The 21,368-nt window shown below is 33.4% G+C and overlaps 1 protein-coding gene across 1 annotated transcript in view; it reads right to left on the bottom strand.

Annotated features, from left to right (window-relative positions):
- Positions 1-5,999: 5,999 nt before the first annotated feature.
- LOC101890946 (uncharacterized) overlaps positions 6,000-21,368 on the bottom strand; it is a 202,128-nt gene continuing 186,759 nt past the window's right edge. The window contains exons 4-5 of the mRNA XM_059132202.1: positions 6,636-6,979; positions 6,000-6,571 (exon numbers count right to left, since the gene is read on the bottom strand). Coding sequence (XP_058988185.1) covers positions 6,224-6,571; positions 6,636-6,979 — 692 coding nt within the window. The 3' untranslated portion in view covers positions 6,000-6,223. The remainder of the gene's footprint in view (positions 6,572-6,635; positions 6,980-21,368) is intronic.

The following is a 21,368-nucleotide window of genomic DNA, read 5'->3' as shown; positions in this document are numbered from 1 at the left end:
TCATTTTGTCGCCGCGTAGGGCGAAATTCGTCGTTCGCTCCAATTGTGTTCCTAGCATTATTTGAAAAAAAAAACCATTGACTGTTGACAGTGTTGCCACAAACTAAAACCCAAAAAGTCGCTAATTAGAAGCAAGTTGAGATACAGTTGCCATAGACGAGTTAAATTAATTATGAGACGACGTTCTAAATACCTAAAATATCTACAAGTTAAAGAAAACCAAAAAATATTCTCTTTTTTTTAGAGAGCATTTAAATAATTTGTTGCCATTTATGATATGATTATGATGTACTTGACAAAAAAAAAAAAAAAAAAAACATTTTAAAAATTTTGATATATCAATATTCCTAAGCGTTTATGAACCTGCAAGGTGAGATAAAAAATGCAACAAAGTCAAACGCCATAATTTTACATATTTTTTTTTAAAGTTTATTGAATGAAAGAAAAAAATGTCGCAAATAGCATCAAGTTTTAGAATAAATTTAGATTTGTTTGAATTGGTCACCTTTGGCACGAATTATGGCCTTCAAACGGCCAATGAAACCGTCACACGCTGCCCGAATGTTGCTCTGCGGAATTTTGGCCCATTCCCGGCAAAGCGCTTGCTTGCTTTTCAAAATACTCTAAGTGCGATGGTGCTGTTGGAATGTCCAAGGTCTGTGGCCAAAATGTTTGCGTGCCCAAGGCTTTAATACACCCTCCAGAATATTCTCGCAATAATATTCGGCATTTATTCTGACACGATCACGAACACGATCATTTTGTTTGTTTACAAACTGCTGGACAACGAATGTTTTCTCATTGGAAAAAAACAAATTCGGCAGTTCACCATTTTCGGCCAAGTGAGCAGCTCTTTAGCTCTTTTGAGTCGATTTTCTTTCTGTTGCGGTGTAAGTTCTTCCACTTTTTGGTATTTCAAACCGCGTACCCCGAGCTCATTTTTTTTTTCAATATTTGCCGATATAATATTGCGTTACGTTCAGCTCACGAGTCATTTTTCGGCCACTGCGACGCTGGTTTCGATCAAGTCGCTTCTTTACTTTTCGAACCATTTCTGCTGATGTTGCTGTTTTCTTCCGTCCACTTTCTTGACGTCGGGCTACGCTACCAGTAGCACGGTAACGAGCGATGTTACGAGACACAAAAGATTTATTCACATTTAAATGCTGAAGTGCTCTAACGATAGCCACTTGTGGTTTTCCAGCCAAATATAAAGAAATCACACTATCGCGCTTGGATTCCATCACGAATAATTTTTTTCTGGAAAATGCTCACCAAAATGTTTTTGTACGCTTGTAAACAATATAATGAGCTGAAACTGGAATAATTTTAACAGCTGTCGGACGAGTGGCATGGGAATGACAGCAGTCTGAAGTTGGTTGTAGTGTTTTCATCTCACCCTGTACATGTAATCTTCTACCATGGTTGCAACTGAACATAGCATTCCATGGTGAATTGATAGCAGTCGTCAGAGATGACAACAGTTGATTTAAGATGTAGGGACCTATAGTGTGAATTTGTATCACAGCATGGCATTGCAATTTTGTGTAAGAGCCATGGTAGAAGAATATAGGTAGACGCATCGACGCAGCTGCTGAGAAAATGAAATGTCAAACCAATTTTGGAATTGAAAATGTTGAATGAACAATTTTTTTAATTTGTAAAAATTGTTGAAAAAGTCATTTTATAATAACCTCCGAATGACGTCGTATAAGAAAACATATAAAAAGCTACTTATATTTGAAAATAAATTAAAAAAAAATTTGACATATCAATGCTCCCAAGCGTTGATGCATCTACCTGTATTTTTCTACCATGTACAATATCAGTCTTCGTGTCTATGGCAACCCCAACTTTAAAGAAAATAAAAAAAAACAAAAGACTTAAGACCCAAACGTGACTCATTTAAAATACTTGTTTTTCTTTGACTATTGCTATGTTTACATTTAACATGTTTTAGATTTGCCATTTAATGAATGTATTCAATGCATGTTCTATGTCTTCGATTCTTATTGTACCATGCCAAAATCTCCTTTAAAAATTAAAACACAAACTTTCGCTATTTTTCTTGTAAATATTTATTTGCTTTTTCTATTTATTTTATATTTTTCTTAAAATGATTTTTTTGTGTTTCTTCTGTTCGACATTTTTGTGATTGTATAAATAAGTTGCTTTGAAATTTGCTTGGTTGTTTTCCGTTTTCGTTTTTTCTAAATACACTGCATTGTGGTAAATAATATATTTTTGTTTTCTATTTTTCTGTCTAGAAATTTACATGGATAACAATAATTGTTGTTTTATTCTATACGATTGTTTTGTTTTCAAAAAAAAAAAATGTGAAATCGTTTGCCATTGTAAATATGAAAGTATTTGTTTTTTGTTAAATTCTTAATGTGTTGTTTTTCGTTTTGCTTTGTCATGATTTAAAATATTCTATAATTACATGTATAATATATATATGAATTTATTTTATAAATATTTGAATTCGATTTTAATAATTGTTTTCAACTACTTATTTTCTAAGGCTTAATACAAAACAAACAGGACAACTAATTATGACGTAAAATAAATGAAAATTATAAACATTAAGAGAATTAAATACAATACCTTAGATATTAAAAAAATTGCTTATTTTCTAAAATATCAGTACCTATTAAAAGTATTGAATTTAAAAGAAATAAGAAAAAAATGTAGATTTAAAGAAAGGTAATATTTTATGTCTATATTTTCGGTGTTTTACTTACTTATTATTTATCAAATTTCTATTTTTACAATTATTTAATAAGATTGTTTTTTTTGTAATTTTTATTTGTATATATGCATTTTTATATATATTTATTTTTTAGAATTTAAAGTCTATATATCACCAACGATTTTTTGAAAATCGTTTTATATTTTAAAAATATTTTTATATATTTTATTAAATATATTTCTTTAATAAAAATTCATTCATTATTTTTTGTAGGTATATTTTGTTTAAATTATTTTCTTTTAAATATGTTTAACATATTTTATTTAAAACAAAATATTTTTTCCAGTATTTGTTCCAAAATCTAATTAAGCTTTTTTAATTTAGATTTAGAAATAAGCTCATTGTTTTATGTTTCTCAGGCAAGGTTAAATTTGTTATTGTTAGTTTTTGAATGGCTATTTGTAAAAAATGTGTTTCTTTTTCATGCTTATCTGTTATATCCACAATCCCATAATGCTTCCAATACACAAAGTATTTTTTTAAATTGATTTTTTTTTTCACTCAAATGACTGACACACAGTTAAAGACACATAAAGGCTCTATTAGATGAAATGTTTTTTTACATCTGTAAAGTGAAATATTCCATGTGTATATGATTCACATATCGTGTGAGACATGAACGACTTTTCAGTTGTGAAATACATGGCTAAAGTGGTATGTAATTTGTCGATCACAGCGAGCCCTAATCTTGTGTGTTTAGTATGTCCCATGAAGCATACAGGTAGTCGCATCGACACAGCTGCTGGGACAATGAACTGTCAAACCGATTTTGATATTGAAAATCGTGAATGAAAAATTATTAAAATTTGTAAAAATTGTTGAAAAACACATATCATTACAGCCTCCGATTTGCGTCGTATAAGGAAACATATAAAAATCGAATTATTTTTGACAAAGTAGTTAAAAATTTTTGACATATCAATGTTCCCAAGCGTTGATGCATCTACCTATATTCTTCTACCATGGTCCCATGGTAGAAAAATACAGGCAGTCGCATCGACACAGCTGCTGGGACAATGAACTGTCAAACCAATTTGAATGAATGAAAAATTAATCAAATTAGTTAAAATTGTTATAATAACTTATTATTATAATAACCCCTGATAGGCGTCGTGTAATAAAACATATAAAAATCTACTTATTTTTGACAAAAATTAAAATTTTTGACATATTAACGTTTGACACCTCAATGTGTGTCAAAATTTTTAAAATGTTTTTCAAAGATAAGTAAATTTGTATATGTTTTCTTATACGACGAGATTGTTGTGATACGCATTTTTTTAACAATATTTATAAATTTAAAGAATTTTTCATTTAAAAATTTCACTTTCAAAATTGCATTGAGAGTTCATTGTCCCAGCAGCTGTGCCGATGGGTCTACCTATATTCTTCTACCATGGGACTTACTAAAAACACACGGTTAGGGCTCGCTGTGATCGAAAAAGTACATTTGTACCGTGGTAGAAGAATACAGGGTGAGATGGAAAAAATGCAACCAATTCCAGACTGCGGTCATTTCTAAGCCACACGTACGACAGCTGTTGAAATTATTCCAGTGACAGCTCATTATATTGTTTACAAGCGTTCAAAAGCAATTTGTTGAGAATTTTCCAGACAAGAAGTTATTCCTGATAGAATTCAAGCGTGATAGTGTGATTTCTTTATATTTGGCTGGAAAACGACATGTGGCTATCGTTAGAGCACTTCAGCATTTAAATGTGAATACATCTTTTGTGTCTCGTATCATCGCTCGTTACCGTTACCTTGATGCTGGTAGCATAGCCCGAGTCAAGGAAGTGGAGGGAAGAAAACGGCAACATCAGCAGAAATGGTTCGGAATGTGAAGAAGCGACTTGATTGAAACCCACGTCGCAGTGGCCGAAAAAGTGGCTCGTGAGCTGAACATATCGCAATATTCCATTCGGCAAATATTGAAAAATGAGTTTGGAGTAAAGCCATTGAAATCCCAAAAAGTGCAAGACCTTACACCGCATCTGAAAGAAACTCGACTCAAAAGAGCTAAAGAATTGCTTCACTTGGCCGAAAGTGATGAACTGCCGAATTTGGTTTTCTCCGTCTCCGATGAGACAACATTTGTTGTCCAGAAGTTTGTAAACAACAACAAAATGATCGTCTTTACTTGCCGAAGAGGTCAGCTGGAACGTGTGGCAGGCCACGGTGATGGTGTGGACCACTATAATAGCCGATGATCGCTCTCCGCTCGTATTAATCGACCGGTCGAATAAATGCCTAATATTATGGCGAAAATATTCTGGAGGGTGTATTAAAGCTTTGGGCACGCAAACATTTTGGCCGCAGACCTTGGACATTCTAACAGGACTCGCACTCAGCGCACTTGGTTACAAAATGAGGTCCCTCGCTTCATTTTCAGACCACAATGGCCACCAAAATCTCCGAATACCAATTCGTTGGACTATTGTGTCTGAAGTATTTTTGGAAAGCAAGGTTGGCACTAAAAAATACCAATGCGTGGATCACCTCAAGCATGGGCCAAAATACCACAGAGCAACATTCGGGCAGCGTGTGACGGTTTCATTGGCCGTTTGAAGGCCATAATTCGTGCCAAATGTGACCAATTCGAACAAATCTAAACTCATTCTAAAATTTGATGCTATTTCCGACAATTTTTTGCTTTCATAAATTAAAAAAAATGTGAAAATTATGACTTTTGTTTTTTTTTGCTATCACCCTGTATGTACCATGGTAGAAGAATACAGGCATCAACGCCTGGAAACATTGATATGTCACATTTTTAAAATATTTTTCAAAAACACAAGGTTTAGATCTATTAAATCCAGTGGGTTAACTCTCAATAATTTAAACGCGCTATTAACAATTTTTGACTTTGACTTTTATCAAAATATTTATAAAAGTAAAAGAACGAAATAAAAGGTGAATAATCACTTATGGGTGGAAATACATAAAGCGCATATTTGGCTGGCTTCTTCGTAGATGATCTAATGAGTTTTAGGTTGACTTAGTTCGATTTTGACCCTAGGCTCCTTTGTTCATTTCCGAAGAAGCCAGACGATGACTTAAGCCAGCCAGATTAGAGCTTTATGTATTTCCACCCTTATGTTTTGGACCTATCGAGATGCAAATGTCGTGGTCCGCAGGTTTAGGAATTTGGATATAAAGCATTGTAAAACAGATTTTTACAAAATAGCCAGACACTAACACTGTTTTGTTTTTCAATTTTTATCTTTCCTTTTTTTAAAAAGTTTCGTTTACACGTCAAAGATTTCCTTGTTAACTAAATCATAATTCAGATCTTCTTTGTCTTCTTGAACAATAAATTGACTTATTGGTTAAATATTCCCTATCGAATATGCATGTGTGTGAGTGTAAATTGAATTGTTCTCTTTAAAACCGTGGAGTGAACTTCTCTTCTTCTCATTAACTGTTACTCTCACAATTTTATACCACATCCTCACACACATACTCTTCGTTTCATACATAATCCGAGGGTACCGTTGCTGTGCTGGTCTCATTAATTGCTGCCAAACGGGGAATTCTGCGTTGCGAGGCCATGCCTTCGCCATTGGTACCCACAGGCCCGGCTAGAAATTGTCCGGTGCCTGCTGCCGCAGATGAGCTTACCGATGTCGTTCCCCCACCACTACCATCCCAATTGGGTAAAGGTTGATTCATAACGGTCAGGCCTACAATTTCATAAGCCCGTTCATTCCCAGCACCACCGGGTACACCGGTAACCGAGAGGTCGGAATAATAGGCACTGCTGGGCGCCGATGATACCACAATGGGTAAATCATGATCCTGCTGATGGAAGGTGTATTTCTGTAAAAGGAAAAAAATCCCAATTAATTAAATATTCCAAAGGCTTTACGGATTTCAAACTTACATCTCCACACTGACTATAGCCGGTATTCTGATATGATGGATTATTCGATCTCACTGATTCCCTGTCCAATTCAGCATATAAAGCTTCACTTACACCCACCGGACTATAGGCATCATCCATGTGGGTATAATGATTTTCGGCCGGCGATGATGAGGGCGGTCCAATTTGGTCCGGCCCCTCAGATGAACGGCGGCTACCACCCAACCATGTCCATACACCCGAGTTACTGGTGGGTCTTCGTATACTATCGGCCGAGTGTTTGGCTGAAAGCGATCCTCGGCCATTTGTACCGCTACCACTGCCACTACCGCGATTGTTGCGACACCACCAAGGCTGGGGTCGACCTGTAAACAGAAACAAAAAAAAAAAAAAACACATAAATTAATGAAAAAAAATTATTTTGGAGAATTTCAGAAATTCAGGTTTAATGTTTTCCAATATTTCATGCCCAAAGCTGTGTCATAAATCTTTGGTTATTTGATCACCTGGTTTTGTGCCTTGATGCGCGTTCGTTCGTTCACTCGTTTGGCCTTTGCTCAGTTCCGATAAAGCGTAAATTAAGTATCTGTCAATTCGTTAAATGCAACAGTTTTGTTATTTTGTCATATGTACCTACCAATGGATTTTTGCAACGGCGATCAGGCTGTGTGGACACAAGGCGTATAGATTTAATACAATTTTTTTTTGAGTTTGCCCTCGCGCTTGCTCCTAACATGTGGGTTTGCCCATAAGCTTGTAAGCTAATATCTGTAAACCTACAGTAAAAGGTGTAAAACCATAAACGTTGTCACCTTTGTTTGGTTTGTTATTTGACAAAAAAAAAAGAGATTAACAAGTAAACAATTTGAGCTGGGGTCTTGCGATAAGGTCAATAAGGCAGCAAGGTGAATTTATATTCTAGATATTGGCCTAATTAAAGGACCAAACAGAATGAAAGCGTTGAGCAATTCTAAACTTAAAATGTTATCGATAAAACAGCACTGGACGTCTTATCGATATATCTGCGGTAGTTGTTTTACCAAAAAACGGCGTAAATGGCGCAACGCAAGTCTAAGTACAATGAAAGCGCAACGCGTTTTTCTTCTTTCGCAAGTCATCAATAAAATAAAAAACAAAAAATATTTCAGATTTGATAAGGAATTTCAGATTTTGGGGTTATTGACTTTTTGATAATGCACAGCGCTTGACATTAAGGATTACAAAACATTTACTGTCGCACGAAGAAGAAGAATTGAACGTTTCTGCTTTCGGTAGGCATTTTCAAACTCTTAGTTTTCTCTCAAATCGCTCTTTTGCAGAACTTAAGGTGAGAATACATAAAACGCTTTTTTGGCTGGCTTAAGTCATCGACTGGCTTCTTCGGAAAAGAACAAAGGAGCCTAGGACCAAAATCGAACTAAGCCATCCTAAAACACCTTTGTTCCTCTACAAAGAAAAACAGCCGATGACTTATTCCAGTCAAAGGAGCTCTTTATGTACTTCTACCATTAAAGTTTTTGCAAGAAGCAAGGTAGAATTAACAAGGTAACATCATGCAATCACATGTTTAAAATTTCATCAAAATTATTCATTTGACAACTTCTCAATGTCAAAATCAGAGATGGGAACCTGTTTTTATGCAATGAAATTTGATATGATAAATTACAGAAAATGCTGAGATGGATATGCTTATTTAAAATGACTTTACCTTCTTAGTTATACCTTCGCAAAAAGTTTTCTCGGCAATGATTTTCTCTCTCTTTTCTCAGTAGAAGAGTAAAAAAATTCCTCTCTTGAATCGGCCTATTTTGTAGAACTTTTGTGTCAACAGATGTTTTACAGTAAATATTTGCAAACATGTTCACAAATTTTTGGATAACCAGACATATAACGTTTACATTGCAATGGATTTGGAAAATCTAATGGATTTAAATGTGCCATGCCTCAAGTAAACTTAACTTTTTCAAATTTCCCCGAATTGAAGTGCACTTAAGATAAAACTCCTTGTGTAGGAAAACTATAAGCATAATCAGACGGAAGGGGTTTTACATATGTTCTTATCGATGTGCATGTCTAAATTGTCATTGTACATGCGACTCATAGTGTTGTTTCTGATGAAAATAGGGCTCGCTGTGATCGAACAAGTACGTATGTACCATGGTAGAAGAATACAGGTATATGCCTCAACAGTTGGGAACATTGATATGTCAACAATTTTAAAATGTTATTTTCAAAAATAAGTGGATTTTTATATGTTTGCTTATACGACGCCAACCGTAGTTTGTAGTGATGCAGAATTAGTCAAAAATTTTTAATGAATTCGAATCATATTTTGTTCAAAATTGGTTTGACAGTTCATTGTCCCAGCAGCTGCGTCGATGCGACTACCTGAATTCTTCCGCCATGGTATGTACTTTACTCATTTTTTTCACAACTAAAATGTCGTCCATGTATCACACGATATGTGCAACTTTTACACATGGACAATTTGACAGTACATATCGGATTTTCGATTGTGGCCTATCCTGGTTGGGAATTTTCTCATTCTCATGACATTTATTTTTGCTAAAGTCCAATTTTTATCTTGTCATGCTTATTCCGATTTTTTCCATTTGGGTTTTAAAATGTTTGCTGGGCGTTCTATGTGTGCCAACAAATGGCAGGTTACATGTGGACAAACGACATAAAGTCATATTCAATTGTTTGGAGCAAGTTAGTTCTGGTTTTTTTTTTGTTTGCATTTTTATGCCCCCCTTTCCGTTAGTCTATTCATAATTCCACAGGTCTGCATGGATTTGAAATAAAATAGAAATACTAAATGAATTTGTATTTCCCGGGCCCGCTTCTCAACAAAATACGGCATTTTAGGTTTTTATTTTGTGTGCTACAACGGGGAATTATTTCCCAAGCGTTGATGCATCTACATGTATTCTTCTACCCTGGTTTTTAAAATTTAAAGAAATACCTTGTTATTGCGCCATTTCCATGTGAGTACGTAATCTTCTTCTTATGAAAGAACTTGTCAATCACTTGAAACTAATAACACGAAAAACGCGCTTCTTGCTTGCTCTCATATTATGATGAAATACAGTTTTTGAAAGTTCTCTCTTTGTGTAGGGTATAGAAAATTCGACACGAATATTTCAATTGCAGTTATGTGCATATTTTCCACCGTTTTTTTCATATTTGTTTTTATTCGCCATACCTAATGTCCCCATGCACCACAATTGCAAAGGGTAAGTAACAACAAAACAATCAGACGGGGGAAACAATTTCTTAACCAAAAAGTAAAGAATTAAAACATATCGCCAGCTTGATACCGTAACCTGACATTATTCATTAAATGAATGACAATTGGTACTGCTATGGCGGCTGGCTGGGAAAACCATTCAATGAACACCTCGGGTAATTGATATTGTATGTACGTACGTATGTGTTGAGAGACATTTACATGATCTCTCGTTAAGAGTCGCGTTACTCTTGTCATTGATATTTATTAACGAATTCCCTCCAGGTGGCAAGTCAGGTGACACAAACATTGATGAGAGCCGACTGATGACAATCGTATGAAAGTCATTTGGTGTTTGCGCTGCTGTCGTTAAGTCGGTGATTAAGATTTGCATGTAAGTGTGTGTGTGTGTGCATGTACATACATATTTGGTTAATGACTAATGTATGCCAATCATCGATGCTTGCGATTTTGATAAGTGGGTATCAGGGGATATTAATGGTTTCGGATAATGACTGATATTTATTTTAACGAAATTTAGTTTGATTTCATGATTTTAAAAACAAGATGATACTATAGGAACCATTTAAGGTAAAAATGCACAAGAATCTAGCTTTGTAGCTCTTTAAATTGGTATATAAATATCTGAATACACACGTAATACATTAAGACCACTTTTTGTTCTGGCTTAAGAAATCGACTTGTTTATTAACAAAAGATCAGGGGAAATTGAACTGAGTCGACCTAAGACTTACTTAAATTTCGATCCACAATTCGAACTACATTGCCCTATAGATGTTTTACATGACAGCAGTCGGTATATAAGTAGAGTACACAATATCAGATTTTTTAGGGTAACACCTCAAACTATACATTTCAAACCACACAAAGTATATATTCTTGAGTGGCCTAAAAGTCGATATAGTCACGTCTATCCGTCTGTGGAAATCAATCTAGATTCCGAACGAAACAAAGTAGATTGATAAAATTTTACTCTGATGTATTTTAGATCCCTAGAAAATGGAAAATATTGGTTCACGTTTTGGTATAGCTCCCATATAACTGTACCGGCAGATTTCAGGTCAAATTGTGTTCACAGTATACAGGAAACATCCTTGCAAAGAAGTGCCCATACTTGTCTGTGTTTTGGCATAGACCTTATGTAACTCTACCTCCGAAGTTATTGATGATTCTTTTGTTGCTGCAAAATGGTAATCCTATTATTGCTGTTCTTATAAAAACAACGTTTGTTTATTGTGGAGGATGATTCCATTTTTAATACTGCCAGTAGGTACTATCTTCTCTAATAGAAAAAATTTTTCATAGGCCCCCTATAACTGTATAAACATTATGTAACTGTACCCCCAGATAGTTGGCATGAATCATGGTACAATGAATTCAAGGTATGGCAGAACTACCTTATGATTTCAATATTTTTATTGTTCTGGCTGAATATGTCAACTTCATTTGTTTATGTGTGTGTATTCTTTTCAATAATAAAAAAAATTATTCAGAAAATATTCAAATTCGGGTGTTTTCAAAATGCTTATTGCGACGTATGCATCGACAAAATCTACAGTTTTTGTCGCGAAATAATCTTTTAGAGATATATAGTACATGATTTTGAAAAGAAGTGTTGACCTTTTATTCAGTTGTCGCGGTTTTCAATTATTTATTTAAAATAAATGCAACAAGTTGTTTGATTTTTTATTGTTTTGATACTAATTCTGACATTACAAGCCAAACAGGTAGACCTCTATACTGCAATTTTTTCAAAGTTGACCTACCTCCTCTTCATTGTACCATGGTATGAATGTCAATTTTTAAAATATTTTTTTTCGAATTTTGTAGGTTTGTAATGATTTTTTTTAAATTTTGTATTTGGAGTTTGTAATGGATTTTTTTCAAATTTTGTATTTGAAGTTTGCAATGGGTACTACCTCTAATGACAGAAAGTTATTTACAACAGTTAAAATCGATAGTTTGTACCGTGCTATAATTTTTATCACAATTCGAACACACATGTAAATGCTCATAACATCTTATTTTTGATTTAAAATTGACAGTTAAAGTTCAAAGAATTTGTGCTTTTAGGCAATAAACTCCCAAAGTCAATTAAACGAAAGTCGACTTACATATCCCTACTCCAAACGGAATCAAAGAACGGAATGAGAAAGCTAATAGTGTTCAAAAACCGTTGAAGTCCACAATGGATAACCTGATGTTTACACACGACAATTGTTACGGACCAGAGTTGTATTTTACTACAAAATACGTACTGGAATATTTTTTAATATTGTATTCAAATTATGAAGCAAAAGTAAAAATTTGTTAAAGAACAAAAGAAGATATTTTCATTTGTAATTTCATGATTTTTTTCGATCGTCTGCATGCCTACCTCACAAACTTGACATATACCCAATTATTTTGACTTTTACAAGTGCAGTGTAATGAAGGAGGCAATCCATGCTAGAAGAATACAGGTACATTCATCAACGCTTGCGAACATTGATATGTCATATATGTTAATGTTTTTTTTTTTGTTTTCAAAAATAAAAAGATTTTAATATGTTTTCTTATACTACGCCAATCAGAGGTTGATGCATTTTTCAAATATTTTTAGGAATTTGAATATTTTTCACTTAACATTTTCAGTTTCAGAATTAGTTTGACAGTTCATTGTCCCAGCTGCTGTGTCGATGCTACTACCTGTATTCTTCTATGAAAATGCTAGTCGATTAATTGATAGTCGATTTTCATATCCCTACTCCTTAACGGATGCAAAACAATTGATGACTAAGCTAGTGTTTACACAAGATACATTGTCTTGGATCAAAGCTATATTTAACAAGAGCAGCAGAAAGACAAATATTTTTTTTTACATGACACCAAATTTTGAAGAAAAACTATAAAAAAAGAAAATGAGGACCAAGAAAAATATTGAGAGGTAAAAACTAGAATTTTAATATTTTGCAACTGTGTGAAAGTCAAACTTCTAATACATAAACTCAATTATCTTGCTCTTTGCAAACGCAGAGTAAGGAAGCTAAAGGATCTTTTCCTGAATACTCAACTACATTACCCTTACCTTATAAAATGTTACCAATCCTATCTTGAATTCCAAAATAATTCCATCAATTAATACTAACTGTTATTCCGCATTCCCGCTTGAGTTGTCAACGTTTCCACCAAAAACTAACCAGAACATTCCCCATAATCAGATTATGAAATTGATACAATACCGCACATATTTAACAACATAGCAACACACACACACACACATGCATATCTACAAACCTACATAGCCATGCAAACATTCAAACAATATTGAACACTTAATAGGGATAACTATTCAACTGGCAATTACATTAGCGTAACAAATCCTCCAAATGGAATTGTGAACAATTTTCACATAGTTCTACTCGCTATTTTCTTTTTTTTTGCTGTTGCTGCTTTTAATCTCTAGCCAGGCAGTCAGACATGTTTGCCCATTCCTATGTATCCCCATTCACCGCCCAAAAGAAAAAAGTATTTTGGTTGGGAATTTAGCATAAATTTCTGCCATTGGAATTACCCATACGGGCAGGGAGAGAGACCGGCAGTGCAACAAATATGATGGCGCAGAAATCCATGTGAAGTTGCAACACATGATGGCAGCCACAACGGCTGGCTGGCTGGCTGCCTAGCATCAGCTGTATGTACCCATCCCCCCAAAAACAATGACAGTGAAAATTCATTCAAAAAATTTGATATTCATTGTTTGGACGGACAAGACAATTGCAGCGGCAGCAGCAGAAAAGCAATAAAAATTGCAAATTGAATGAGCACTAAAATGAAAGACCAAAAAAAAAGTAGCGACGGACTGGAATGGAACGAAATACAAAATAGTTGCGAAATTATACAACAAGTGGCGGATACAAGAGGGACATTTTTCTTTGAAAAGTTGGTGGAACTGAAGTTGCGATAGGAATGAAGAGATGTGGGAAATTTGATGCCATAAAGACTTAGGAAATATTTTAAATGTAGATATTTTGGTCGGTTTTAAACAGATTTAGGGTCTTTTACACATTTTTGGACGATTCACCTTAATTGTCAGAAATTCTTACCGCCATTGAAACAACATTTGTTTTAAGGGAATTTCGGATTAAAGATACAAAAATTACTAAATATCCACAAATTGGCCCGTTTTTGGTCACTTTTCTATAGTTGTGATTTTTTTCTGCTTGAATGCTGCTCTATTCAAATTTTGAAGAATAACATTTAAAATTTTTGTGGGTTGCTTGATTTTCGAGTTTAATAAATTGTCCATTACATACTTTTTGGTTATTCATGTCGATTTCCTGTTTCATATCAATGCCAATTAGATTAAAAAAAAAATTTTTTTGGGTCATTTCATATGTTTTGGTCGATTTCAAGAGCTTACCTATATGGCAATCCCTTATAACATTATAAAGAACTAAGCAACCCTACAACAATGCCAATTGGCATTGCAAATCTCTTGCTTGCACTCACTCTCGCACACACACAATGGACCCATAAGCATTCACTAAAACTAAAACGTATTAGCAAATGGCAACAATTTAATTAAATTGCCCATGGAGGATGCGGTTGTAAACATTTTGCATGCACTTTACACAATACGCGAACTCTATTCACCGCCAGCGTTGCGACCCGTCGTCATCACACGATGATGATGACGTTTATGATGATGATGGGGGTCGTCATTGTTATTGCCATTCACTCGGAAATGACGACAAACAAACATTCATACCAAAGGCCTTATATATTGCCAGGAAACTTCAAACTTAGACGAAAATAGTTGGAGGCATGGTAGAAATACCAGGTAGCAACATAGGCGAAAATTACAACAAAGCAACTTTTTTGGAAACTTGATATGTCAAAGTTGTAGTCAGGGCGAATTGATTTGAAGTACAAAATTTGGGGCAAATTGTTTTTCCAATCAAAATATTGAATTAAAAATGTTCAAAATTGTTGTTTTTTCTATTACAAAAGCAAATATTCAAAACTTCCAACATCGATTGAAAGTAATGCTGAAGCCGCTGCATCTTGGTTTGATTATAGCACGTTCAATACAACATTTTTGAATATCACAGAGACTGGAAATGGAGTGATCGTAGTCTCCAGCGCGCCAACGAAGGACATTTGCGATAATAGATGTCCAATCGTTTTAATCTCTTCATCATCCTTACACAGCATGCAGTCTTGGTAACGTTGGCAACATTGATTTCATATTCAACAGCGATAATGTTCTTTACAAGAAAATATCTGGAAAATTAGTTTTGATGCTTTAAAATTAGGTTCTTTTGCTACATCGTCAGCTTTCTCGCTGTAGTGACATGCTACCTAAAAGTTACTTTAGGGTATATTTACTCCTCAGGCTTAAGATTTGGATCAAAGATTGCAGAAGATACAGGGGGCTGAGTCTACTGTGAGTCCACGCATATTATTTGCTTAGCTATGAAATGTATAGCAGACAGGAAGTCTTTTATGTATAGATAACTTTAATACATTCGAATAATTTGAAATAAAAAAATTATCTCAATATTTAATCACACCCCAAAAATTGCCAATGTTTTGTTCCCCAAACCAATCCAATATGCTTTGGAATCATTTACCTTTCACTGTTGAAGCCCTATAGTGTATAACATAGTTGAAAATCCGTACAAATAAGATGATGAAATTCCGTGTATCGGTTTATCTCCTATATGAAATTGATTCCCTGCTTCACTTATTTCAAATATCCACGAATTTTAGATCCATATTACCTATGCCTACCATATGTTGAATATACACTTTTTCCCTCATACTCTATAAAAACGTAAAATCTCTATTTTCTATCAATAGCATTGTTAAAGTTTGAAATCATGCAACAATTTTCTTATGTGTAAATGAAGGCGAATTCAAATTACAACAATTTTTTGACATATCAAATTGATACCAGCTGGCCTGAAAGGGTTACCTTGTAATTCTACCATGGTTGGAGGTCTATTTTTTAGACTTCAAAACTTTTTAGGAATATGACAAAGTCTTCGATGAACAACAGATTGAATAATGGGGATTATTTAAAATTTTTTTGTTAAGATAAGAAGTGCATAGTGACATAGATAGATGTAGTGAAATAACTGCCTGGGAATCAGCGAAAAATTTTTCATGTGGGTCATTGTCGATGGATAGGAGCTGGGGTATTGGAAATTAGTACTAAAATGGTACGAAAAGTACTAAACTGTACCAAAAATGTAATTTTTTGTATTGGACAAACGCAATGAGGTAGAATTATGAAATTAAGAATGACAGTCACTGATGGAGCGCAGGAAAGATGTGGCAAGAAGTTTTGAAAAATTCAAACTATAGGTTTACGAAAAGTTCTAAAATGGTACTAAACTTCTAAAATGGTACCATTTGGTATTATGTGAACGGATAGAGTTAAAAACTTCTAATTTGTTATGAGAATCAGGGTTGGAAAATATCTTTGATATATGAAGGTGGTCTTGGAAATGTGTACTAAGTGTACGAACTGTACTAAATTTGGAACAGTTTGGTTGGGAGTGAACGGATGAAGCTGGAATATTGAAAATTTGTATTGGGGTCCCAGTTGGTATGTGATAAAGAGCTGGTTTTAAAAATTTGTACCACAAATACACGAAAAGTACTAAGTAGTACTATATTTGGTACAATTTGTTATGGGTGAAGGGATAGATCTAAAAATCTGAAATTAGACATTTAGATTACTGATGATATATGTGTTTTCGATTTCAGGTGGTTTGGTAATACGTCCTTTATTTGTGTGAAAAGTACTAAATGGTACTAAATGTGGCAATGGGGGAAATTACAGAGCTGAAATTCTGAAATTTGATATTGAAAACTCAGTTGCTATGTGAAATTGAGATATGGAGGTGATTTTGGAAAGGTGTTCTATAATTGTAGGAAATGTTCTGAATAGTACTAAATTTGATATTGAGCGAAGTAATATAGGTGGAATCCTGAAATTTGATATGAATCACTCACTTTTGGTGTCTGTGGTTGAGAGAAGGAGCTGGTTTAAGATATGCGTAATATAATTATGGGTTGGTTTGGTAATACGTACTATATTTGTACGAAAAGTTCTAAATAGTACTAAATTTGGTAATGGGGGAAATTATAGAGCTGAAATACTGAATTTTGATATTAAAGTTTCAGTTGGTATGTGAAATTGAGTTATGGAGGTGGTTTTTGTAATATTTTCTCTAATTGTACGAAAAGTACTAAATATTACTAAATTTGGTATTGGGCGAAGGGATAGGTGAGGAATCCCGAAATTTGATATGAATGTCAGTGTCTGTGGTTGAGAGACGGGGCTGGTTTAGGATATGCGTAATATAATTGTGCTAAATGGTACTAAATTTGCTGAAATCCCGAAATTTGATATTAAGGTCGCTGTTGGTCTCAGTGGCTGATATGTAGAGATTGTTTTAAAAATGCGTACTTCATCAAACAACGTGTTATTTTTTTCAAGGACCTACAGATCAAAGTATATTTTTTAGATTTTTTTCAAGAAACCGCAGACCAATCGACATGAACTCACTACGAATTGTTTCCATTACCCACGAATTTTTGAACATCTTTTTAAAGATATTTTTTTTTTCAATTTTAGATTTTTTCTGAGACTTAAAAACCAATCTACGGGTGTTCTTCATATTTTTTATTAAGAACCAGCAAACCAAGCAATCTTTGAAAATATTTTTCTTTAGGAAACCAGGGACCTACAATATGATTTTGAAATCATTATTTTCTGTGGAAACTTTTTTCAAACCCGTAAAATTTGCGATGAGTCCCGTAAAAATAAAATATAAAAAACTAACTATAATCCCAACAACAATTGTGGAAAAACCCCAGTGAAAATGCACATAATTTTCCTTAATGAAAATGTTCATTTAATTCGAATTTTCTTCCTATGCTGCTACTCCTCCTAAGTACCGATTGGCTCCAGTATTGTTGTTGTTGTTCACCTTCTTCTTCTTCGTTTCATAAAACAAGGTCTGTGCGATTTTCTCTGCAACTCCTTCCTCTAAATCCAATCTCACTTCCAGCAAACCAAGCATTGAGTTTTTCCTGCTTTTAAGTTTGGATAGGGTTGCTGTGGCACTTGCCACAAATACCACGTCGTGGGGCATGGGTCCATATGGTGTGTATCCGTGTATGTGTGTTCGCACATTTGTTGTTTTTCTCAAGTGCATTTAAATTTAACGGTAATCAAATTTAACGGTTCATTCAAACGATAATTAAATCTTTGTGAAATTCCATGGTTTTAGAATTGGTGGGGAAAAGGGGGAGAGGGATGGGTTTAATTTCCTAAAAGGGAGTGTAGTTTACACACAACTGCGGAGAGAGCGTGTGTGTGAGAGTGTTTTCCTGTTGCTGGGAGGAAAGTATGCGTTAAGATTAATTAATATAAGCAATTAATTGGATTGGTATGTAATTCATTATAGAAGTATTTTTTTAATACAGGATGGATTTTAAAGAAATATGAAATAAATGCTGGTTCATTGGTCTATAAGTCCTTGAAAAATATTTCAAAACATCACGCTTATAATAAACCCAACACATATTCACTTTGTGATGAAAGGTCCTTGAAAATATTCCCGGAAAATGTATATATAAAAAAATACTTCATATTTTGGTTTGGGAGTTCCTGAAAAAAAAAAAACATTTTTAAAAAACTCACATCCTATGTTTTCAGGGACCTTCCCTGAAAAAAGTATTTTCAAAAATTCCTTGCTTTTTTGGAAAAATATTTCACACTTCCCACATTTTTATTTTTCTGAAATGAATTTAAATTACCGGAAAATCGACCAAATTTGTAATTACCAAAAAATCGACCAAAATTTTAATTTCCAAAAATCGACCAAATTTTGTAACTATCAAAAATCGCCCAAATTTGTAATAAGCAAATTTGTAATAAGCAAAAATTCCGCCAATTTCTATCTACTAAAAATGGAACAAAATTTACACTCTCCAAACATTTTAACAGTTTTTAAATACCAAAATACAAATACCAAAAATCGAAACAAAATTCCGGCCAATTTAAAATGAAAAAATCCCTGTTTTTTTGGAAAAATATTCTTTTCACACCTTCCATGTTTTTTTAATTGCATTTCTATTTACCAACAAAATCGACCAAATTTGTGATTACCAAAAATCTACCAAATATATAATTTGCAAACAATTCGACCAATTTTTCAACTATCAAAAATCGGCCAAAATTGTAATTGCCAAAATTTTAACCAGCCAAATTTGTTTGTTTGCCAAAAAATTTGACCAATTTTAACAATTAAAAATCGACCAAATTTATAATTGCAAAAAGTCGACCAAATTTATAACTTGCAAAAATGTGGACAATTTTTCATCTGCCAAAAATTATACAAAATTTACACTTTCCAAAAATTGTACCAATTTTAAACTGCCAAAAATCGAACAAAATTGTAATTTCCACATTTTATTTATTTGAACTGAATTTTTTAGTTACAAAAAAATCTACCAAATTTGTAATTACAAAAAATCGAACAAATATATAATTTACAAACAATTTGGCAAATTTTTCAACTATCAAAAATTGACCAAAATTTTAATTGCCAAAAATTTAACTTCCACTTTTTAATTCGGCCAAATTTGTAATTGCCAAAAATTTAACCAAATTTTAAATATCAAAATTCGACCAAACTTATAATTGTAAAATTCGACCAAACTTATAATTGCAAAAATAATTTACCTATTTGCAACTACTGAAAATCGACCAAATTTGTAATTTCCACATTATATTTTTCTAAAATTAATTTTTAGTTACCAAAAAATCGGCCAAATTTGTAATTACCAAAAATCGAGCAAATATATAAACAATTCGGCAATTTTTTCAACTAACAAAAATCGGCCAAAAATTTTGATTTCCAAAAATTGAACCGTCCAATTTTTAATTCCGCCAAATTTGTAACTGCCAAAAATGCAACCAATTTTTAAATATCAAAATTCGATAAAACTTATAATTGCAAAAAATTTGACGTACTTGCAACTACAAAAAAATCGAGCAAATTAGTAATTTCCACATTTTATTTTTCAGAAATAAACTTTTTAATTACCAAAAAAATCGATAAAATTTGTAATTTCCAAAAATCGATCAAATTTGTAATTGCCAAAAATTTAACCAATTTTTAAGTATCAAAATTCGACCAAACTTATAATTGAAAAAAATTACCTATTTTTAAATACCAAAAATCGAGCAAATTAATAATTTCCACATGTTATTTTTCTGAAATGAATTGTTTATGAGTTTTGTTTTTCGACCAAATTTGTAATTACCAAAAATCGGCTAAATTTGCAATTAGCAAAAACTCGACCAAATTTGTAATTACCAAATAATAATTACCCAATCGGCCAAAATTGTAATTGCCAAAAATTTAAGCGGTCAAATTTTAATTCGACCAAATTTATAATTGCCAAATTTTCAAATTTTTTTTTAATTTTTAACTACCAAAAATCGACAAAATTCGTAATTGACGGAGCGAAAATTTTTAAAACTACCAAAAATCAATCAAAATATTCCGAACAATTTTAAACTGAAAGAACCTGCATTGTTGGAAAAGTACTCGATTTAACTTTTCCATACCTCGTATTTTCCATGAATACGAATGTGACCTTTTGTAAACGCATCTCAATGTTTGTTGACCTCAAATCGAAATGTTGTAATTAGTCTTTGTTGCTGTTGTTGGGTAATCGTATAGCTTTCCAATAAGAAATTTAGCTTCGGAGAAGAACACGCAGTATCACAAAAATATACAGATTGGCATTTGGCATCTGCATGTAATCCTCCTGTAGTACTGCTTGCATTGCGAATTGACTCGACAAACGTTAATTGTTTTCTTGGTTTTTTGGTGTTTGCAGATTTGTTTTTTTTTTTTTTGGCAAACAGAGAATTTTATTGCGCCAAGAAAAAAAGGGGGAGAAAACCCGACATTTTCTTAAGGCGCCACTTTTTCGCCTACATTGGGTCGCCTTGGCTTGTTGGTGACAAAGACCCAAAGACAACGCACACTCTCACACTCCCTGTTGAGGTTGTTCCTTTTTTTTCTCTCTCTGAGTTCAGATTTTTTCGAATACTTTGCGTTTTGCTTTGTTGTGGAATGAAGGAAATGTTTACGGTTTCGTTTCCATGTTTGTCTGTCTGTCTGTCTGTCTCACTGGCACAACAAAAAAGTGCGAATCTTTTGGAGGCTGTGTGTTCTGTTTTGTTGACAATTTAACGATTTGTAGCGGTAATAGTTGTTGTAACATTGTTGCAACAAAAGTACAAAAGTAAGGAGGACAAACGACAAGATGTTCATGACATTAGAGTTGCCATATCAGGAGGTTTTCTTAAATGAACAAATGGAAAAAAAACTATATGAATTTTTTAGTTACCAAAAATCGACAACTTTTATAATTTCAATGATTGGACCAATTTTTTTCCTAACAAAAATCGTGAAAATTTATAAATT

This window comes from Musca domestica, unplaced genomic scaffold (assembly GCF_030504385.1).
Source record: "Musca domestica strain aabys unplaced genomic scaffold, Musca_domestica.polishedcontigs.V.1.1 115, whole genome shotgun sequence".
NCBI classification, from domain to species: domain Eukaryota; kingdom Metazoa; phylum Arthropoda; class Insecta; order Diptera; family Muscidae; genus Musca; species Musca domestica.
Note: the sequence above shows the minus strand (reverse complement) of the source record. Positions and strands in the feature narration are given on the sequence as shown.